General features: G+C 36.8%; 1 protein-coding gene across 2 annotated transcripts in view; it reads left to right on the forward strand.

Moving 5' to 3' along the window:
* The window catches only part of NHS (NHS actin remodeling regulator), a 257,325-nt gene extending 245,584 nt beyond the window's left edge, over positions 1-11,741 (forward strand). For both annotated transcript variants that reach the window (XM_077482207.1, XM_077482208.1), the window contains 4 exons: positions 992-1,123; positions 3,321-6,251; positions 6,721-6,847; positions 9,342-11,741. In XM_077482207.1, coding sequence (XP_077338333.1) covers positions 992-1,123; positions 3,321-6,251; positions 6,721-6,847; positions 9,342-9,903 — 3,752 coding nt within the window. In that variant the 3' untranslated portion in view covers positions 9,904-11,741. The remainder of the gene's footprint in view (positions 1-991; positions 1,124-3,320; positions 6,252-6,720; positions 6,848-9,341) is intronic.
* The last annotated feature ends 13,171 nt before the right edge of the window (positions 11,742-24,912 follow it).

The raw sequence follows: 24,912 nt of genomic DNA on the forward strand, positions 1-24,912 counted from the left end.
AATGAAAGTAAAATGTTCTTGACCTCTGGCTTTCCTTTTCTGAAACAAACCTTGGAGCTGTTTAAAGGCTAACTGTAAATAGCTGATGCACTTGCAAACCAAGGACCCGGAATGTTGGTAACCATTTTTGACCTCACTATATAGAAGTACAAATATCCTTTGAAGTCACATAGAGTATATTATTTGAAATGGCAACAGATGCAGAGTTCAAAAACCACTTAAATTATGAAATCTACCCATAATACAGACCTAGAAATATTACATGTTACACAAAATTTTAAGAAGAGCCACAGTGAACTGTATTTGTATTGGACATTTAATGGACAGAAGTATATTAGTATATGCTTGGAAATATTTTCAGCTGCTTCCATAGCCCAGTGAAAGCATTCAAAGCGCAGTAACTTCTAGCAGGTCATCAGATATCAGATTTATATATCATCTGCTTAAACACTATTTATGTTTTAACACTATGGGGTTGATTTACTAAAGGCAAATAGACTGTGCACTTTGGAAAGTACAGTTACACTCTGCAAGAGCAGTTGCTTCAGAGTTTAGTAAATGGGGGGAAGCTCTTCTGACTTCCAGCATCCAGTACTCTCTATTTTCCTTGCATGTGATTGGGTATTCTTTGTAAAGTAAAGCTTTACTTAATTTACTAATCTCTGGAGCAACTGCACTTGCAACATGTAACTTCACTTTGCAAAGTGCACAGTCTAGTTGTCTTTAGTAAAGCAACCCCTATGTTTTACTTTAATGGACATGTTGCCTTGGGTTTATTAAATACTCCCACTGCAGCTTTCCATTTAGCAAGATGCAATGAATTATTGTCTTTCTTCTTATGTAAACATGATATGTATAGCTAGAAAAGAATAAGCCTAATTAAATGTAAAATATAGCTAATGATGTATAAATTTGGACAGTTTAATCTTGATTTAAAATAGGGTAATAAAACCAAAGTGAGAATTAACAAGGCTGATGTATCTATTTCCAGGTGTTGGTTTTGATAGAGAAGCAAGCATACGTTGCTCCCTAGTTCATTCACAATCTGTTCTGCAGAGGAGACGGAAATTGAGGAGAAGAAAAACCATATCAGGAATTCCCAGAAGAGTGCAACAAGAAATAGGTTTGGCTCTTCATTTAGCATATATCAGTTTAATGTTATAGCTACTACATTGCTGCCAAGTTTGGAGCTATTTAAAGTTGTCATCATCTACTAGACAAGTGGTTAAGTCATGTTATTATGTGTACCTCCCTAAAGGATTCAAATCCATTGCAATGGAGGATGAATTATGAAGTACATTGCCTGAGATCTTTACAGGCCTATGGAAAATAAGGAAGCCAAGACTGTTCCTTGTGTCCAGTCATGTTTGAACAGACTAAGGTTCCTTTTGGTTTAGCTAGTCCGATTTAAGCCAATAGAAACAGCTCACAGTCCAGACCTCATCAGAGCTACTTCTCGCAGTTTAGAAAACAGCACTTGTGTTGTGTACAATAAACCATTTCAAAATGTTATTTTGTAAACATTGAACCCCTTTGTGCTGGCGCCTCCCACCCTGTAAGGGATTTCAGGTGTCTGTGGGAAGAGGGGTTTGCGATCACCTTAAATTGTAAACTCCTTGAGGGTAGGGACTGATGTGAATGTACAATATATGTAAAGCACTGCGTAAATTGATGGCGCTATAGAAGTACCTGAAGTACATGATCAGAAAGCTCCTGATCGACAGAAGCAATTGTGAGCTTTCCGTTAGCCACCAGTAACTGTGCAAGGAGTATGCAGGTACGAGGAAGAAGATACACTGACAGGTCTGCAGGAGACCTACATGGCATCAGCAATCTGCTCATTGCTGGTACAATGCTTTACAGGCTCCTGTAACAAAAAATAATAAATGCACATTTTTTTACCTGCAAAGAAAATTGCATTTTCTTTTAAGTTATCCTTTAAGCTCTGTAAATAACAGGCTTTTCTGGAAGAAAATAATTAAGATTAGCCTAGAAAACATGTTAAAAGGTACTTGTAGCTCCAACTTCTGGAGGAAAATAATAAACATCTATATATACTATTTTATATTTAATGGCTTGCTGACCCGCCCCAGTACATTCACTGTGGCAGGTCAGCTCATACAGGCACAATCACTTACCTGCATCTTTTTGCTGGATCCGCTCGCACATGCGTGTGCACCCAGAAGCTTGAGCTGTCATTCATTGCAGCACAAGCCAATCAGTGGGTTCCAGCCAATGGTTTATGGCTGCCACCCACTGATCGGCTGAGGAAATTACAAAAGAGAACCCTATGTTGGTAAACAAAACAGGGCTCTCTGCAGAAAGCACTGATGTGCCATTTTTTTCCCTGCAAAGTACATTGCTTAGTAAAAAAACAGCACACAGTACACACATTAACACTTGTTTGGCACACAGTTAACCCCTTGATGTTAATTCCTTCCCAGTCAGTGTCATTAGTACAGTGACAGTGTATATTATTAGCACTGATCACTGTATTAGTGTCACTGAAGATGTCAATGGCAGTTAGTCAGTTCCCACAAAGTGTCAGTTAGTGTCAGATTGTCTGCCACACTATCACAGTCCAACTAAGTCATTGATCACCGCCATTACTAGTATAAAAAGAAAATTAGGAATTCCAGTATCTATACCATAATTCACAGACACTATAACTTTCACACAAACCAATCGATATACACTTATTGGGATTATTTTTTACCAAAGACGTGTAACAGAATACATGTTGGCCTAAATTTATGAAGAAATTTATTTTATTGGATATGTTTTATAGTAGAAAGTAGAAACTATCTGGCATTTTTTTGTCAAGCTTTTTGGTCTTTTTTCATTTATATCGTAAAAAATTAAAAACATAGTGGTGATCAAATATCACTAAAAGAAAGCTTTATTTGTGTGAAAAAAAGAAAATGATATAAATTTAGTTTGGGTAGAGCTTTGCATGACCGCCTAAATACCAGTTAAAATAGCGCAGTGCCGAATTGCGAAAAAGGGCCTAATTATGAAAGGGGTACAATCTTCCAGAGCTCAAATGGTTAACTGGCCAAAATGGGGAAAAATGTCCTGAACATAATAAATAAAGAAATAAAAATATATCAAACACTGTACAATTCATAGAATGATAAACCTGCTTGATCTTTACATTTTATTTTCTGAACAAGAAAAAAAAATGCCAGCCATATGATTATTTTCTTTAGTACTATAATGGTTTAATTGCCATCAGCTGGAGTACTTTCTAGCAAAACTAGATACATTAAGGCTGTAATTTAATAATAATGACTGAAACTTATTTTATTTATTTATTGTAGATTCAGATGAATCTCCTGTAGCACGGGAGCGAAATGTTATAGTTCATAACAACCCTGAGCTTGCAAACGCAAATAGAAGATCTGGAACCAGAGATACAGAGTGCCAAACAGAAGATATTCTTATTGCTGCTCCATCAAGGAGAAGAATTAGAGCTCAGAGGGGCCAAGGAGTGGCAGCATCACTCTCACATTCTGCAGGAAACATTGCAGCTTTGACTGAGAGTGGTGACCAAATATTCACTGCAACAGTGTCCAATCGAATTCGTTCACGTAGTCTTCCCAGAGAAAGTGCTAGAACAAATAATGATCATGATAGAAGTGCACAATCTTCTGGTTATAAAGATGATTGCTATATAACCAGCTCAGAGAGGACATTAAAGAAGAAAGACGACCATTTTAACAGTGAAGATTCCCCAGAACACCAACTTCTGGGGTTATCATATTCTCACCATAGCCCTCAGCTGAATGAAAGGGGGAGATCAAGGTTATCAAGAATGGTTGATTCGGGAAGCTGTGACATTTCATCAAATTCTGACACGTTTGGAAGCCCTGTTCACTCTATTTCCACTACAGGAGTTTTACTGAGCACACACATAGATCAGAAAGATGATCATCAGTCATCCAGTGGAAACTGGAGTGGAAGTAGTTCCACATGTCCATCCCAGACTTCAGAAACGATACCTCCAGCAGCATCCCCTCCACTAACTGGCTCTTCACATTGTGATTCTGAGTTATCTTTAAATACTGCTGCTAATGCGGGTGAAGAATCAAATGTATTTAGCATTGAACAATATAATGATGACCACTTAGACTGCCTTAGAGGACACAGGGCAAGCTCATTTACATCAACTGTTGCAGATCTACTTGATGACCCAAACAGCAACACAAGTGACAGTGAATGGAATTATCTTCACCATCACCATGATGCTTCATGTCGTCCAGATTTCAGCCCGCAGCACTTAAAGGGAGATGGTTTAGGTTGTCCAAGTTTTACCAGTCTTGGAACATATGACAGTTTTCTTGAAAAGCCTGCCTCAGAGAAAGCAGACACAGGATCTCATTATTCTGTAGACACTGAAGGATATTACACCTCCATGCATTTTGACTGTGGTCTTAATGGTAATAGGAGTTATATATGTAACTATGCACCGTCAGGGACTGAGAATGAACAGGACACTGGAATTTCATCCATGAGTACAGACAGTGTTTGGCAACATTATGTGGATCACAGTAAACAAGGAATACAGAATATGTCATTGAAAAAACCAAAGGCAAAGCCTCCACCACCAAAACGATGCTCATCTTTGAAAAATTCTGACAACTACACAGATGTTCTTGAGAAGAAAGAACCAAAGATTACCAGCACACAAGTGCTTCACACCTCCAGGGAAATGAAATTGCCACTTGAGACTTCAAATGCACCCTCTAGAGTGGAAAACCTGTCTCCACCAAATCAACAGGATGTTGCTTGGGTCAATCAGGATGACCATGATGAAAAAAATACACCATTTATTAACCCAGACACTGCAACTTTTAAAGATGAGGGCAGTGAACAGCCTCACTATGCAGATCTATGGCTCCTTAATGACTTGAAATCAAGTGATCCTTATAGGTCTTTATCAAATTCAAGCACTGCTACAGGTACAACCGTCATAGAATGCATCAAGTCTCCAGAAAGTTCAGAATCACAGAACTCACAACCTGAATCCAGAGCCACCACTCCTTCTCTTCCTTCAGTTGAGAATGAATTTAAATTAGCCTCACCAGAAAAATTGGCAGGGTTGGCATCACCATCAAGTGGCTATTCCAGCCAGTCAGAAACACCTACTTCATCTTTCCCTATACCCTTTTTCTCTGGACCATTGTCACCTGGGGGTGGTAGGAGAAAACCAAAAGTTCCAGAAAGGAAGTCCTCTTTACAGCATCCTTCAAGGTCTGGCAATGTTTTCTTAAGTAAAGAACTAGAACTTCCAACTATACCTCCTAGTCATCTTGACCTAAGTGCTCTTCATGTGTTACATAGACCATTGCCATACAGACCACAGGTAACAGCTTTCAGTCATACCAATCAAAATGTGTCAGAGGATGAACTGAATCCAAATTCTTCGCCAGCCCTTGCCATAACACCTTCAGTGCTGAAATCTGTACATCTGAGATCTGTCAACAAGCATCACAGGGACTCTAGGCATAAAGAAAGCACTAACATCTTATGTACCCAGGATCCCACAATAATTGTGGATACATATCCCCATGAGAAAACACCTGTATTAGCACCTAAGAAATCAATAATACGCCAGTTTTCCACTGAAGAAGCAATGCTTCCCTACATTGATGCATCGCCAGTTGACACAAGCCCCGAAGCGTTTTTTCAAGCAACTGCCCTTTTTACTGGACATGGTTTATACAAACCTGAAATGCCACCACTTTTGATCACTAGAACTAAAAAAGATGAAGCAGAGAAACACCATAAATATCGACCTGAAGAAATAATAGAAGAAACTATTTTCACAGCAAACCCAGAAACAATAACAAAGTATGTGCAAGATTACTCTGTAGATAGCAGTGATATTGCAAATGATCAAAAGATTCAAACTAAAGGGGAAGGGCAAATTAAACCAGAGTATGTGTTACAAGTAAAGTGTGGTCCATTTACCATAAAAGAACCTGTTAAAGGAATCAACACTGGATTTGATGGGCAAGACAATATTTCTGATGTATCTCAGTTGTCCGGTGAACCTGTCTTAAGCAACAGTGACAAAGTGCCTGGAAATACTCTACGCTTTGAATCAGAAATATCCACTTTAAATCCACTCAGCGACGATTGTCCAGAGCAGGAATTTGAAACCGTATCAGGTATTCCAACCAAAAGTGCCTCAGAAGATAGCAGGTCAGAAGATACATCAGAAAGCTTGGATGATGCCTCCTGGAAAGGTTAATTTACAACATATGTGCTTCTTGTCAATGCCATTGTATTGTTATTGGGAAAATTATTTGAGATAGATATATATATATATATATATATATATATATATATATATATATATATATTTTTTTTTTTTTTTTCTATTTCTTTTTAATATTAGATAATATATTAGAATATATTTTTTAGTCTTAGTGCAGGTGCAGTTTTGTTTTTTATTTTCCCATGAAATAGTTTATTTATCAATATATAGCAAACAAAATTTAAAGTCTGATTCAGTTATAAAATGTTCTATCAATTTACTGTATGTAGTGGTATTAATCTACATTTATAGCAGTCATCACTGTAAATAGCAAATAGTATACTATTTCTAGATTCTAAGATCATGTATTTAACAGTCGAAGACAATGTTGCTTTACTTAATACATTTAAATCCTTAAAGTATACCTAATGTGTGCAATCTTTTCTCATTTACTGTAGATTCCTCAGTTAGCGAGGATTCTCTGATATCACCTATGAGTGAGGATTCCCAGGCAGACACCGATGATGTTTTTGTGTCACCTAATAGGCCCCGTACTACCGAAGATCTTTTTGCAGCTATTCACAGGTAAATTGGTTCATTAATAAATTGCCACCGATTTTTTATTTACTATGCATGATTCAGTAAATCTGCAATGTATTTTCAAAAGTGTTAATTAGTTAGTATGACCCCTAAATTAAAAATGAATGAGGGAAAATTTCAGAGCAAAACCACATATAGTTGAATGAAATACAAAATATAATGAATGAATAAGATGGAGATTGTGATAATTAATTATCAATTACATGCTGATCAATCATGTGGCAGAATGCTTTTGTTTGCCTGTTTTCAGTGCTGACACCTTGAAACAATAAACCCTTAAAGACAAATAAGCTGCATTCACAACTACCTAAAAAGACTACTGTATGCTTGGAAAACTGAACTATACTTTTAATTATCTATAGATATTCACCTATCTTTGGCTTTTTAAAAAGAGGTAGTCTCCCTCAAATGTCAGTGAAAACTTTTCTCAATCGTAGCTGCAGCCAATTGGCAGGGAGCCGCTGTTAGAATGCAAGGTCTCAGTGGGGGGGTGGGGGATGTGGGATTTTTCCATCCACCTCATTTGTGTGGATGGAGGGATATGGTGTTTTTTTTTTCTTTTTTGTTCAGCCCGCAAGCTGAAAAAAAACTACCTGTCTATGACTGGCTTAAGGCTAAGAGGAGTTGTTTGGTGTTGCTGCATGTTTTAGGATGTTTTAATGTTGTAGGGAGGGTTACTTCTATTTTATCATATATGTTATACATATTCATATTTCCCAGCTTGGTAGTATTTTCTTATTAGTGCAGTGGTTTAGGCTCTTTGTCTTTAATGTTAGTTGCACCTTGCCCAGCAAAATGCTTCCAATGATTTTCGAGGTCTTGCCAGCTAGTATTTCTGATGTAGTATATATGTAGTATAGTGCCTTGAAAAAGTATTCATACCCCTTGAAATTTTCCACATTTTGTCATGTTACAACCAAAAACATAAATGTATTTTATTGTGATTTTATGTGATAGACCAACACAAAGTGGCACATGTAAAGTGGAAGGAAAATTATATATATTTTTTTATTTGCTATTTTACAAATAAATATGTGAAAAGTGTGGCGTGCATTTGTATTCCGCCTCCTGGGTCAATACTTTGTAGAATCACCTTTTCACTGTAAATACAGCTGCAAGTCTTTTTGGGTATGTCTCTTCCAGCTTTGCATATCTAGAGAGTGAAAATTTTTCCCATGCTTCTTTGCAAAATAGCTCTGTCATATTGGATGGAGATCATCTGTGAACAGCAATTTTCAAGTATTGCGACAGATTCTCTATTGAATTTAGGTCTGGATTTTGACAGTGCCATTCTAACACATGAATATGCTTTGATCTAAACCATTCCATTGTAGCTCTAACTGTATGTTTAGAGTTGTTGTCCTGCTGGTAGGTGAACCTCTGCCCCAGTCTCAAGTCTTTTGCAGACTCTAACAGGTTTTCTTCTAAGATTGCCCTGTATTTGGCTCCATTCATCTTCCCATCAACTCTGACCAGCTTCCCTGTCCCTGCTGAAGAAAAGCATCCCCACAACATGATGCTGCCATGATGGTGTGTTCAGGGTGATGTTCAGTGTTCGTTTTCCTCCACACATAGCATTTTGCTTTTAGGCCAAAAAGTTAAATTTTGGTCTCATCTGACCAGAGCACCTTCTTCCACATGTTTGCTGTGTCCCCCATGTGGCTTATCGCAAACTGCAAATGGGACTTCTTTTGGCTTTCTTTCAACATTGGCTTTCTTCTTATCACTCCTCCAGAAAGTCTAGATTTGTGGAGTGCGTGACTAATAGTTGTCTGTGGACAGCTTCTTCCATCTGAGCTGTGGATCTCTGCAGCTCCTCCACAGTTACCATGGGCCACTTGGCTGCTTCTCTGATTAATGCTCTTCTTGCCCAGCCTGTCAGTTTAGGTGAACGGCCATGTCTTGGTAGGTTTGCAGTTGTGCCATACTCTTTCGATTTTTGGATAATGGATTGAACAGTCCTCCATGAGATGTTGGGATATTTGTTTTATAATCTAACCCTGCTTTAAATGTCTTCACAACTTTATCCCTGACCTGTCTGGTGTGTTATTTGGCCTTCATGATGCTGTTTTCTCACTAAGGTTCTCTAACAAACCTCTGAATGCTTCAGAGAACAGCTGTATTTAAGCTGAGATTAAATTACACACAGGTGGACTCTGTTTACTAATTAGGTGACTTCTGAAGGCAATTGGTTCCACTAGATATTCGTTAGGGGTATCACAGTAAACGGAGCTGAATACAAATGCATGTCACACTTTTTAGATATTTATTTTTCATATATAATTTTTCTTCCACTTCACAATTATGTGCCACTTTGTGTTGGTCTCTCACATAAAATCCCAAAATCCCAATAAAATACATTAACTTTTTTGGTTGTAACATGACAAAATGTGGAAAATTTCAAGGGGTATGAATACTTTTTCAAGGCAGTGTATATACTTACAATGTTAATAATTACTTTACAATATTTTTACCTCAGATCTAAACGAAAAGTTCTGGGAAGAAAAGATTCTGGAGAGGGTGCTGCAAAAAACAAAACAAGAGTTTTACCTGGATCGCCCCAGCAAGCAACGCCAGCAAGTTCTCAAAGATGCGCTGGTCTCATCTACAGAAATGCCAAAAAGTCAAACACATCAAATGAAGAGTTTAAGTTACTGCTCCTTAAAAAGGGCAGCAGATCAGAAACCAGTTACCGTATGTCAGCTACTGAAATACTGAAGAGCCCAGTAACTCCAAAGTCACTTGGGGATTTTCCCCTAGAGTCTACTTCTAGTTTTGAAGAACCTTTACAATCATCACCTGGCAGTGATTCATATTCTCCAGTATCACCTTCCACTCCTCGAGCCATGTCAGAAGGATTTACTTTAAAAACTGCTGCTTCAAGAGTAGGAAGGTCCCGCGTGCCACCTGCTGCAAGCAGCAGTCGTTATAGTGTCAGGTGTCGGCTTTACAATGCCCCAATGCAGGCCATCTCTGAAGGTGAGACAGAAAATTCAGATGGCAGTCCTCACGATGACAGATCATCACAAAATTCTACGTAGGACTATAAATTGTGCAACTTCTGGATTGCCACAAAACATTATAGACATATTGCTGGTCATTATTTAAATAATTTATATAAAAGCCAACCAGAGGAAAAAAATCCCTGCAAATTCACAAATTTGCTGTAAAGTTGGACAGCGAAGAGAATTGGTTTGCATTGATTCCAATTAACATTTCCTGGAAAAAATATCCTGCCTTGGAAAACACTTTTAATTTATAGGAAACAATTGCAGGGTGCTCTAAACATTAAGGGCGTAGAACAGCACTGATGAAAAACAAACAGAACAGACTAAAGAAATTAGTAGTGCAATTAATCACCATTTACTATTCTATTAAAAATGGCATTTTATTGTGATTACATAAGCTAAGCTTTTGTTTAAAAATAGTAACCATTGATCTAATAAATCCACATTGATGGGGAAGTAATAGGAAAATTATATTGCTATGTAATAACTACTCATATTGTAAAAAAAAACAAAAAATGCTGACATATTTCTTTGCTGAAGTGCTTCCCTGGAAACTAAGCAGATGAGAAAAAAAGGAAATATGCCTTGAAATAGGTATTTTTGTACATTAGGGAATAAAAATAAGTAAGCTTTCGAAATAATGAAAAGAGATTGTAAATAACTTATTTTTGATATATTTGTAAATATGATTATTAGCTAAAAGTGGATATGCAGCCAATCAAATAAAAGGCATTAGAAATCCTGAAAAATATGTGTAATGCTCATGAATAACATGTTGCAGCACAAAAGGAATCCAAGATGAAGTCATGAAAGTTAAATTCTAGTTGTATTCTGTGAATACCATCTGCCCTGTTCTGTATCACGGTAATACTGGACATGATCGTTATTAGCAAAGATAATAATTAACAGCCTCAAACATTTTTTTACATTTTTAAATAATCATTTTTAAAGGTGTTTTTATGTAGAACTTAATTTCGAAGTACTGTAGCATTTATTCAACCTTTCAAGTTTACCATCATTTTAAACAGCAAATCCAATGAAATCTGGAAGGGTGCTTTCTTCTTAAGAATCTGAACTAAAATGAGTTATTCTCAATGCATTTTATCAGTTGTATAATGGGTACCAAACGATAGGTGCAATGACACAAAAGGAACCAATCTAGAGGTCATCCCAATATGTTGTGTTAAGATGGCATCAAGAGGAAAAAAATGCACAATATTGAATATGGCCCAATGCCTTTTGCATATGTAAGTAGACAAAGTTATTAAAGCAGCACAAATAGCAACATTGAAATGTAGCAACAAGTTAAAAACGATCCCCTAATTGCTATGACTACAGTAAATAACCAACCAACTGATTGGTATAATATTTGCTGTTAGTACTGCTTTACAGAAAAAGCCTGCATGAGTTGCCACTGTTTTTTTTCAAGTTCTGAACTGTGATAATAATTTGAAGGGAATATATTTACAAAAGCTCCTTACTATTTAACTTAATCAAGAGTGTAGCAAGATTGCCAGTTACGTAATTTAGGCAGCTAATAGGATTGAAAGCACTTGAAGCTTCCAGTCCTCTATTCTGAAAAATAATATTTGTTATAGGATTGAGATTGTCTGCAGTGAATATTTCTTAGGAATATTGAAGGGAGATGTTTATTTAAAATAGCAAACATCATAAAGTTGTAGCATGTCTTTTTTTTCTTGTATATATGTACCCAATTATCCCTACTAGTGAATAAAAGGTGCTTTTCTGTATGGCTGAATTAAAACCTGGTTGCATATGCTCCAGTACACTTATTGGAAGTGCCATTAAAAGGTAAAAAAACTGTGACAAACTGCAAAAGAGCACAACAAACAAAACAAAAAAAAAAGAAACGCACATGTAAAAAAATAAATAAAAAAAATACTAATTAAACAAACACATTCTTAATATGCATGGAATAAAGGAAAAACAAGAAAATTACATAATTTCACAATTTAAAGCTACCATGTATATGAAAATGACTACTTGTCAGGCATTTCAGTTAACTGTAAATGATGACTTTTTTTTTTTAGCTTTTACTGATGGCATTGATAAATACTTTTTATTTTGTTGTATGATTTTGCTGTATGGGCCAACAGTATATGCATGACGGCTGTCTAATTCACTGAAGTCTACAAGGAAATGATAGCCAAGTTAAAATATCACAACTTTCATACTCTGCATTAGTCAGTTTATTCTTTCTATTGCAGGAATGGGTATTTCCCATAACTGGAAAATGGACAAAGGATGGTTTAGGGATCGCAGCGGCAATCCTTGTCATAACTCCATACCAAAACAAAGTTTGATATGAAATTATATGTAAATTCAGATTCAGGATACTTTAATAACCCCAAAGGGATACATCACAAGATTTCGAGAAACAATAGCTCCAAGCTTTAAAAATAGCTAGATATGTATGTTTAACAATTGGCAAATGTGAAACTGTGATCTGGAAAATCGCTTTATTATCTTGCAATGCCCATGCATTTTTGCAATTGTTACAGCACAATTATTGTGTTGGCAACGTTGTATAGTTAAAACAAGATGACGGAAAATTAAATAACCACCTCATCTATTTTAAGTGCTGTCATAGTAATGCAAATGCCAAGGCATTTTACTATCCCTAGCATCAAATTAAAGCAAGTAAAATACATGAATGAGAATACTTACAGTAGGTAAAAATAACTATAATTTAATATTTTCAATTTCTCCTTTCACACCTAAAACCATTGCTAAGCTACGCTTAAATGATATGCGCCAAAACCACACATAGCTGTCCCAGTGACCTAGGCCTGGACCAATTCTGCCTTTCTTCAAATCCAGATGAAAGTATTAGATTTTCACTTTGGTTATTATATTCACTATTGTATTCTTGTAGTCCCTGTTAGGGATATCTTTGATGCACTGAAGAAGTGAATAGTACAGGAGAGGGAAAACATTTTAGTTGGTGTTTTCTGTAAGGTGAAAGTATAAAAAAGTTTCTAGCTTTAAATACGTTAACAAAAGCTTTACAGAATTTCACCAACCTCACATTTCGTGTGTTGATGTGTCTGCATGCATGTTTCTATAACTTGACAAAGCTTGAAAAATTCTCATGCTAGTCACATTTGCTGTGTTGACGATGGAAATGTAAGGAGGTTAAGGAGGTGTTCACTGCATAGTTAGTAGAAGAGGATGTCTAAATATATTATTCAGTACCTTTGTATTATCCAAATCATACATAAACTTTCTTAAAAAGTTTACCCAATTACCATGAAAAGTTGAAATTATCTTGATAATGAATGAACAGAGAAAATGCATGGACAGCAAATAGAGTCATTAACAAAAGGATCTAGGAAGATTAAAGATGAACTACATAAAAAGTATAAATGATCATTTATATTTAGTGGACTTGGAAAAGTAATTTGACCTACCTGATTCTCTGCTCCAGCAAATCCCTATGTGTTGTTACCTGTACCCTGGTGGTCTATGGTCCATATGATGTCTCCATGACAGAGCCCATAACCTTGTATTAGATGTGAGGACACTGAGGAACAGTCCACTGCCGCATCATAGAGGAAAGTTGTCTGCCAGGGAAGCAGAGGATTAGATAAATGAAAGTGCTTTTCCCATCCCCTAGACCTAAAAAAGCATTTCACAAGGTTTTACTGTTCCCAAATTTGGGCTTTAAAGAAAAAGCTGTTAAACATTCATAATATTAAGTTATTGGAAGAAAGTGGATTTTTAAGAAAGTGATTTGCACTTTTGATTATAAGTTAAGTCACAATTGCCAGCGAGTTTTTTTAGGTCTTACAGTTAAAACAGATTAGAGTCAACAATACAGTTGTGTACTGAAGAACAAAGAAGGACACCAAGTAAGTTCAGAAGATGGCATTTAGCAATGTTAGATGTGGCTGATCTGGGATAGTTGTACAAGAAATGTTGCAAAGCGGAACTAAACCCACTGATTTACCTGTTTCTCAAAAGAAAGCAGAAGTTATAAATGTTCAATAAATGTAATTAAATCCTTATTCAGACATACCAATGTTGTTTTTCTGCAGTGTTTTCAAGTACTGCCTACTAGCGTATGTGCAGTGTGTTACCTTCAAGACTAGCCTCTGATGATAAAGGTCACAGTTGCCAGTGTGCTGTTGTCAGCTGTCAGTTGGGCTGTTCTCAAATAGTTGGTGTCATAGCTGTCATGTGCAGTGCCGTGGCAAATGTAGATCTAAATAGAGGCTAAGACGGTGCCATCTTTAGCATCAAAAGGATAGGAGGGTTTAGTTCCACTTTAAGTAACCCTTTCCAGAGAGAAACATAAAGACTGCCATGACTAATGTCCTTCTGCAAATGGCAGCCTGGAAAAGTCACTCTGGAAAGGTCACTTTTAACAGATGAAACATCAGTAAGTTGCATTGGTGCTCTTTTTCGTGAGAGGTAATTCTTATATGAGTCTGTACTTGGTAATGCTGTCTTCATAAATAACTTGTAGAAAAACAGCCTGTAAGAATAAATAGACTTCAAAAACACTATCATTTTAACCAGCAAACATAAGCTTGAACAAAAATATATTCGCAAACTAGATTTGTAAAGACAAATCTAGCCATTTTACATGTTTAAAAGCTCTTAAACATTTTTGTAACCCTCATATTTAAATGTTGTCAGATCCAAAAAGTAGCCTTATCAGGTATAAAGATGACCCAGGACCAGCATGGGAATGGGTTTTTGAGAATATAAGTGTGTAAAATAAAAGCCTGTATATGGCAAGAGATAGAGAGAGTAATTATAGAGCAGCAAAATAACTGCTGCTTCCTTCTTTCTGAACTGGCTTCTGATTTATAAAGCTCTAAATGGCAATAGGCAATATCAAAGTGAAGAGAAAGAAATGTGAAATTAGAGAGGGTAAAAAAAATAGCTCTACTGAAAAGAAAGTGAATTACAGTAGACTAAATTATCAATGATGGCAAGGTGTGGAAAGTATTTATATACTGCTTAAGTAAATAAATCACATTTTAACAAAATAATCCATTAACATTAATATTTTAACAAATACGATGAAAGCTTTTTTTAAATAACACACTTTATACATCACCACAAACAATATATATGGCTTTAGTCCACGTTTAGGGAAGAAAAACATGTTAAACCCTTAATTTTATCTGTATCCTAGAGTTATAAGAGAAATTAAGTGTAATTGCTTAGCATATTTTATTTCTTCACATAACTAAAAAAATAGGTTTATATCCACAATAATTTCAAGTGTGTTGGTATAGTTTTTCATGAAGAAAGTGTGTCTTAATAAAATGCTTGGTTCATAAACTTAGCTCAAACTGTAAGATGCATTGGCCCATTTGGTCACTCAGACTTCAAAGGGTTTTCATTAATTATATAATATAATTATATTATATATTAAAACAGAAAGCATTTATATCAATAAAAGTGATCAGATGCATATAGTTTGGTGTGCATTTCTAATTGAAGATTCAGACCATAAGATATCTAGCCCATAAACTATAATTATGTGTGAATATGTTTGTGAATTAAGTGTTATGAAAATTCTTGTGCACAGTATGGTAGATGCTCAGAGTTTTTTTAATTCCTATTGGCCTGCGCTGAAATCATTAATATATAAACACAGTCATTTAGCATCAACACTAAAAAAGATATTATTGCCTTATTTCAGAGTTGGTGTGTTCATTACTATGCATATGAATAGTTCCATTTTCACTCAGTTCCTTATTTAATTATGACTCAAAATAGTTATTAAACACTTATCTTTCTACAAAACTCTTTCTTTCTACATGTTAAATTCTGTAAAATATAGCCTGTAAGTTACATTTTATAAATAGCAACTATTTTTTAATTCATAAGAGACCAATCACACTCAACAAAAATTGCTTCAGTCCCAGAAAATGAAATAGCTTGTCATTTAAGTGAAACACATATGGGGGGTTGATTTAATGAGTTCAAATTGGCTGCTCCTAGCTTAGTGAATGTAGTGAAAATTTACTTTGTAAAGAACACCCAATCATGGTAATAAAAAAAAAACAGTAGAGGGAATTTACTAAAACTGGAGCAGACAAAATCTGGAGCAGCTGTGCACAGTATCCAATCAGCATCTAGCTCCATCTTGTTCAGTTAATCTTTGAAAAAAAAAAAGCTAGAAGCTAAATAGTTGCAATGTGCAGCTGCTTCAAGATTCTATCTGCTCTAGTGTTAGTAAATTCCCCTCAGTAATTTTGCTTGCACATGATTGGATGAAAGACGCCAGCAGATGGCATTTACTTAGCTAAGGGAAATTTCTCTTTCAAATTAAACAGCCTATTTGTCTTTAAATCAACCCTATGGACTTTTGCCTTGTACACATGGTCAGACATTCCGACAATAAAATCTGTCGGATTTTTTCAGACGGATTTTGTCCTAAACTGGTGTTTCATACACATGGTTGGACAAAGCTGTTGGAAAATCCAATCATTTGGAACGTGATGACGTTTGTTCGTTACGACGGGACTATGTTGAGGCTAGTAGCCAATAGCTTTGGTCTCGTAATTTGATCTGCGCATGCGTGGCACTGTGTCCAATCGAAATTCTCTACAAACGATCATTTTTTTTGTCGGAAAATTTGAGATCCTGCTGTCAATTTTTTTCCGTCGGAATTTCCAACGGAAAAAGTCCGATAGAGCCCACACACGATCTGATTTTCTGAAAATATAATCCGATCGGACCTTTTCCATCTGAATTTCCGACCGTGTCTACAAGGCATTACACAGGATATACTACTTGGAACAGAAAAAATCTTATATTTCTCCACAGAATGCAATGGATGGCACATCGCAGTACCATTATTTCAAATTAGAAATGTCAAGATGTCATTAGAAAATAGTCTGGTTACTAGAAAATTAAAATGTTATTCTGATTTAGAATCGAGACCCACAGTTGGCAGACACATATTTAAAAATATCTTTTAAATAAAATGCCACTAATAATTTTCCCTGTTTACTTAGCTCTAAGCACTACTTAGCAAATTTTTGGGGTGCTATAGCTTTTTTTAGAAAACTTTTTAAACTACTGGTACAACTGCCTTTATACATGCACTGTGCTGTGTTGCAATCTAATATTTTTATCTCCTATAAGAATGCATAGAGAACCGCCACAATCACATGAAGCTGTACTTTGCACTTAATTGAAAATTTAATTCAACATCACTTAAACAATCAATCAATCAGTTCTGTTCTAGTGCTACTCGGACTCCCCTACAACCAAATCCTGTATACTGTCCCTGAACTATGCCAAACTGAAGGGCACCTTTTTACTTGTCCTTAAATGTAAAATGTTTACATTTTGGCTGCTCTACAATATCTTTATACTAAAATCAAACCAACAATTCATAAAATATAATTTAATATTATTTGTAGGTCTTTCACATAATGCCTAAATTAAATATTTAATGGAGTTAAAACCTTCTTTATTACCACACTGAATGTTTACAAAAGACCTGACTAGCACAATTGCTATATTAACATGTAATTATTAGTAAGGGCATTATAAAAAAAGAAGATGTTAATTAAAACATAGTAATATCAAATAAATATAATTATTTATTCTGCATATAATATCAAAATATAATTGGATAATGCTTTGAACTTGACCAGTCAGCTAATTTAGAATTAAACTCTTAATTTGAGATTAAGTCAACGTTAAAGATCTATATTAGTTTGTAATTTAGTTTGAAGGAAACAAAAATAATAGAAATATACTATTAATGCACCATGCAGAAATGTAATATCAGAATATCTACAATATTTTTTTAAATGAACATGTATTTAAGCCAAGTTATTAGAAAGGTCATTACTATACCAGCACTGATCAACTACTAGCCTTTCAGAAAACAGCAGTGGCCCCTCCATCATTCTCAGATGTCAGTGGGGGTGTAGCTGCGGTACATTACATAGTATTAAGTGTTACCATCTAGCATAATTGGTAGAGAGGTGCTGCCAAGGGGTTGACTAAAAACTTGTGCCATTGAAGACCTAGGGCTAGTAGTTTGAATTATTATGAGCACGTCTCATTGCCCATCAAATATGACTGCCAATCAGCTGCTGGTTAATTATTAATAAAACCAGACTAAAACTATTTCCAGAGTTATAAGTGAAATTAGATTATCTTGTCCTCTAAAAAAAGCCAGGAAGCCCATTTTAGGGTTGGTTGCCTCTCAACGTTTTAGAGCATTGTCCCAGATTATTTCAATATAGTTCAAAAAATGTTTACTGTATATGTGATGAAAAATAATGTGAAGTTGTGTTTGAAAAATAATCCTTAAGCTATCGAATATAACAATACACAATCCCGTCACAGTTAAAACAGTTAATTTTACCTATACACTCACAGAATTGTTACATCTAAAGGCAACCCTACCAGATTTTTACATTTATCTCACAGTATATTTTTACTTGTGTCGACCTATAGGCACTGATTAGTGCATGGCTATTATTTTTTTAACTTGACAACCGTAATGCACACTGACAAGCCAAAGTAAACTTTTCAAAACAAGTACTGTATCAATGTAAACTATGAAAGTAAATTATGTAATATCTGTATTATTTCATAATACATTGATAATGTGCAAATTGTAGTAACTCATAACAGCCTATCAGAAATCATCTTTTAACTGGTTTCACTGCAGCAGTTTGAAAGCTGAATCATTGCTAGAGGTCACTGCTTATTGTATATAGGATGTTATCATGATTTTTCTTTTGTCAGTCAACAGTACTGTCCTTGCATGTTTTGCTGCCTATACCAAGGACTCTGTCAGTGGCATTACTGTAGCATCTATAGCACTTTACATTTATTTTTTTATATACATATCCAAGTTGCTTACAGTAGTATGTAAAGCTCATGGCTTGACAGCTGTTATCATCATGCAAAATGACTGTTAACAGTTTATTGCTGAAAGAATGCCAAAATCCCATCTAAAGAACAGCTATTTTAATATTTTAAAGTATCCACATATTAGAACTAGATTATAAGGCAAGAATTGTTAAGATTGCCTTGTTTCAGGCAGAATTTGTATAGGCAACCCCAGATGTTATTCAGCAAAGTGTAAAAAGAGATGAACAATTTTAAATAACCTGATCCAAACGTCCACAGCAAAATAGCAACTGGAAAATTATTTTTGTGATAACAAAACGTAGAAGGTTAGAAAGCTGTATAAAAACTAGAAGAAATAAAATGAAGGTGATGACCTAGCAACTCAAGGAATATTACTTATCATTATGAATGCTGTGGGTGTCAGAAATGGTTCTTCTTCATAGTGGTTTTTGAATGTGTTTGGCATTGGAGGCACAGAAAAAGCAAGCATGTATAGTCATAGTTGATAATATACAAACAGCTATAATGAGTGATAAAAGATGTGTTTGGAATGGGTGAAATTAGTGTTTGGAGTTTGCCATATATAATTATATAAGCCAGGAAAAGTACTAACTTCATGTATTCACTGCATGTACTGTTGATGATTATTACCTATTCAACCAAAAGAGCTATGGAATATTTGTAGAGTTGTGCCAAGATTTATTGAATTATTTAGGATGAACAGTTTTATTAATTTCTAGCACATCACTGATGAAAGGGGGCTCCAGTTGTGTTTGTTTTACAAATGTGCCAACACATCACACTATACATACTAAAATGATTATTCAAATGGAAAATATTCAAAACTCTAGAATGATTCTTTACCCATAGTTATCAATGTCCAAAAAATCAACACTGAATGGTTTAGAAACTGATTTTCTGTTTAGCATCCTTCCAAATCTATGTTCTGTTTGCACTGACATAACCAAGTTTTGTTTTATTATGCAATTTTTTGTTTCTAATAATTACCATAACATTGATTGAAGTAAGGAGTTGAAGTGGAAAAGAAAGTAGTAACATTACTTGCCAAATCATGTTAAAAGATTGCATTGCTACAATAGATTTTGGATCTCTGGCTATTGGTGTTGGATGAAGGTTTATTTTTCCTTTGATTTACTCCATTGCCAAAATAATAAGCAATGCTGTGTACTACAATCTGTTCCTGAGCCTTAAGCCAGGTAAACAATATCTAGCTCAATCAACAGCTAGATGTAGGAAGCTATACAAAATAAGGAATATCAAGTGAGGTTACAGTGTTACTATTTTGGTACTAATACCAGTACTTGCTGGCGGAAAAGACAATGGTTAATGGACTTGCATCCATTTTGTATTTTTTTGTAATATCTGTAAATACGAACTTTTTAAATTGTTGCAAAATGTTTTTTTCTTTTGTAAAATGTTTTCAGAGTTTACATTAAATCTAAGCCTTTGTATATTTTAGAGCCGTGCAACACTTTAAGTCTTGTATTTATTTTTTAGTAAAAATGGTGACAATTTCATTTTGTGAACCCAAATAAAATGTGTCAGAAAAAAAGTTTGACTACATAGAAAGTGTGTATAGAAGCTGCAAATAAACGTTACTGCAATTAAAATACAACGTAGCAGTGTGTTTATTTGGGTTTTCCCCAAACCACATAATACACATTGGATGATGCAAATACTGTGTCTTAGGTTCGAGATGCATTGCTGGGAGACTCTACTTAATGATGTCACAGTGGGTGAATATTTGAATGAAAACTTGAATTTGGTTCAGAAGTATGTTCCCTGCAGCCATAGGTGTGCGCACGGGGTGTGCTCACGGGGTGTGCACTCTATCTGGACCTGCTAATTCAGCAGGAGGGGCTGGCAGAAGAGAGGGGAGTCCAACTGACACATTTTGGGCACCCCCCACTCTGCAACTATTTAAAAAAATAATTCCCAATTCCCATTGTTCAGCAAAGGACCTGGGAGCAGAAAAGGGACTATTTAACCACTTCCGGGTGCAGGAAGAGTGATCTACTTCACTGCGGTTCTGACAATTGAATTAAAGTCCTGGTCTCTCCTATATCAATCCTTCGGGCTGGCCGGGGCTTTAATTTACTTGTCTGGACCATAGTGCAGGAGATCACTCCACCTGTACCCAAAAGTGGTTACATAGTCCTCTTTCTGCTATGGACTCCATTGCACAGCTCGGTTTCCAGGTGAAAGGGACACTATCGGTGCCTGGCTCTCAGCTCGGAAGGATCCTCCAGAAAAAGTACTGCAACAAGTCCCTGGGCCCCAGGTAAATGAAGCCGACTATGTACTGGTGGAGACAGCGCATTGTCACCTGTCCAGCATTCATCCGTGATGGCTCCCCACAGTGCTGCTGGCTGCTCTACTCTCCCGGCAGCTCCTGGGGGGGATTGTGGATTATTTCAGGATGGAGAGTGGGGAAGTGGCTGGTAAATATGTAATTTATCGGTCCCTTCCTTTTCTGAAAGAACAACGTGAGTGATCGGTACCGATCACTCACTCTGTTCATTTATTACTGTGTTTATAATCTGTATTTACGATACTTCAGTTTATGAATGAACAGGAGCCTCTGTCTCCTGTTTATTCATCTGCAGTGCAGCTGAGGATACAGAAAAATAAACTGGGGAATGTTTCCTCAGTCCTTTTCTCTGTCTCAAAGGTGAAATAACAGAGGTCTGTGTCATGGTTATGCAATAGAGTTTGTCTGCTTACCTGTTTCCATGTGTTCATCTCTAGAGACCAGCCGACCCTCACCTGACTGCTTTTGTAATCCATCCTCTGGCATGACTCCACCCTAGCTCCTATCAGAGAACTCTATATTAACCTGTGCACTGCAGGCCAACCCTGATGATCAACCATTGTGTATTCCTTTGTGTGTTTAGCTTCCTGTTACCTGCCGTGTGCTCTTTTGTTGTTCCGTTACCGACTTTGGCGTGTCCTTGACTATCCCTGTTTGCCTGTGATCCTGACCTATTGGCGTGTCCCTGACTATTCCTGTCTGCTTGTGGCCCCGACCTTGGCTTTATCCCTCACTATCCCTGTCCTCCTGTTGCCTACTGTGGGTGCGAGCTGGGGGACCCTGGGGGTTGTGACCTGGAGCCAGTTGCAGCCAAGTCCATCCTTACCACTAGAGGCTCTGGTGAGCACCTGCTGGCTCTTAGACTCCGTGCCCCAGGGAATCTTACACTCTAACCTCAGTGAGATCTGTCTCCCGCAGCAGTCAGCCTTAGGGTCCACAACCTTGCGGTGCACTCCAGATCCCTTCGGTGTGCATCTGTCACCTCGCCTCAAGGTGATCTGACAGTCTGTTTAGACCCCTGATATTTCACCAAACACATACACCCGGGGGTCCTAAAAAAGAAAAAGAGTAAAATAAAAAATAATATTGTAAAATCTACAAAAAAATAAAATCGTAAAAAAATATTAAAAATAAAAAACTACTGGCATTGTCCTCTGCCCTACTGACCCCGTTAACTACCCTACCAACACTGCCCTACTGACTATCACCATCCACTGCCCTACTGACACCCACTGCTCTACTGATACTGTCCACTGCCCTACTGACCCTGTCCACTTGCTCTACTGACTAAAACCATCCACTGCTTTACTGACTAACATCGTCCACTGCTCTTCTGACACCAACCTCTGCCATACTGACACCAACCTCTGCTCTACTTGACCCTGTCCATAGCTCTACTGACTAACACCATCCACTGCTCTACTGACCCCGTCTACCTCTCTCCTGACTAAAACACCATCCATTGCCCTACTGACCCTGATCACTGCTCTATTGAATAACACCGTTCACTACCCTACTGACACCACCCACTACTTTAATGACAAAGTTTACTGACAAAATGTTTGTTTACATTTATTTATAAGAGTGTGTGTGTGTGTGTGTGTGTGTGTGTGTGTGTGTGTGTGTGTATACTGCATCAACAACTGATCTCCTCTCTGCTACCTGATGTCCCAGCATGTGAAGTGGTGGTTGATAGAGTGCATAGACTGCCGAAACCATGTCCCAAAGTGCCTGCCATGAGATGTATTTGCAAAAATCCACTTCTTCCATGTCAAGGAACGAATAATGCAACTCTCACACCAGGTCTTATCTCTGCCTAACTTGTGTTTTGACATTACCCTCTTTGCACATCTTTTGAAACATACCATCCTTGCTCGGAAACAATTGTCTATTACTCAAATCCTGAGAAATAACAAAGTGCCATAAAAAGGGGCTATCCCCAAAAAATTACTCATTACCAAGGAGGGCACTTCCCACGTATTTACTTCAGTTGATGAAGGCATGTGTCTGGCTAAACAGTGGGGACTCCTACCATCTTCAAAAATTATGCAATGCACGAAACTCTCCCCTAGTAGGGTCACCACATCATGCGATCACTAACTTAGTTGTGAGCTACCTAGTGCTACTTGAGTACTTTCTGAGATTTTGGCCTACTTTAGTGGATTGCTAAAGTTTGCTGCTTGTGGCTTGAACAATACTATCTGCACCATCATCAATTTCTACACACCCAATAAGGAGCAACTATCCTTTCTCCATATATTGTTGAAGTTAGTTAAGAAAATACAGGATGGTTATCTTGTCCTACTTGGAGATTTCAACTCCTTAGTAGACTAATCCTTTGATACTTCAACCACTAATCCATTTTCAATGCATCCTCTCAAACCTTTTATGCGCACTGCCAATTTGTATGATCCATGGTGCTGTTTGCAACCTTCTGAAAGGTACTATACATTTTTCTAGGCATCTCATAAATTCTATTTGAGGATTGACTTAAAGCTCATGAACTTGCATCTTCTTTATAACATGGTTCACACTGATATTCAAAATATATTGTAATCAGATCATGCCTCCTGCATCGGTGCGAGAGACACACAGCGTACAATAATCCTACCTATGGTGTGTAACAATACATTCCTTCTCACCAATTGATCACATATGGAAACACTGACTATCCAACTTAAAGATTTTTTTTCAGTGAAACTCTACCCCTGAGACTAAATGTGTTTACAGTGGGGTGTTCACATAAAGTTTTTAGCAGAGGACTACTGATACAACTAGCAGCCAGGAAAATAAAACTGTTCTTAATAGCATACTTTCTAAAATAAAACCTTATGCCACATACACACTTTCCGTCAACATTCCGACAACAAAATCCATGGTATTTTTTCCGACGGATGTTGGCTCAAACTTGTCTTGCATACACACGGTCACATAATGTTGTCGGAAATTCCGAACATCAAGAACGTGGTGAAGTACAATGAGCCAAGAAAATTGAAGTTCAATAGCCAGTGCGGCTCTTCTGCTTGATTCCGAGCATGCGTAGAACTTTGTGTACATACGATCGGAATTTCTGACAACAGATCTCAAATTTTGTGTGTCGGAAATTCCGATGGAAAATGTCCGATGGAGCGTACACATGGTCAGAATTTCCGATAAGTAGCTCCCATTGAACATTTTCGGTTGGAAAATCCGACCGTGTGTATGTGGCACAAAAGGCACAACAGCTAAGCAGGCCATAAGGTTCAGAACGTCAAAAATGCAGGAATGAGTTCAGGCTGATATTACCATCTCTTTAAAAAAAAAACTCTGAAGCAATTAAAAGCTACTTATTACTCTCATGGTAATAAGGGAGGTAAACTTTTAGCCAATCCGCTGTAAAAATGGTAGGTGAAGGCGAAAATCTGTTAAACTCACATAATTCCTCTAAAATTTACCATCCCATAGATACAGCAAATTCTTTTATGAGACACTATGAGACTGTATAATTTGGGAGCAGATCAGAGCACTCCGCTACCTACTGACATTATGATCTCTGAATTCTTGAGCTCTCTGAACCTCCCATCTATTGACGCTCAAACATTGAATTTTCTAAATGCCCCATTTTCTTAGAAGAAATAAAAAAGTGATAGCTTCTCTCCTGAACAATAAGGCCGCGTACACACGCGGGGACTGTTCGCTCAACTTTGTTCGTCAAACAGTTTCAGCGGACAGTCCGCTCAAAATTAGCATGGACGGACTTGCCCACACACGACGAACGAACAGTCCGCTGAAACCGTGCGCGATGACGTGAACGGCACGTACGACGGGACTAGAAAACGACGTCCTATACACTGCAATGCAACCTT

The sequence above is a fragment of the Lithobates pipiens genome, unplaced genomic scaffold, assembly GCF_037356315.1.
Source record: "Lithobates pipiens isolate NorthernLeopardFrog02 unplaced genomic scaffold, aLitPip1_a1.2 Scaffold_16, whole genome shotgun sequence".
Taxonomy (NCBI): Eukaryota; Metazoa; Chordata; class Amphibia; order Anura; family Ranidae; genus Lithobates; species Lithobates pipiens.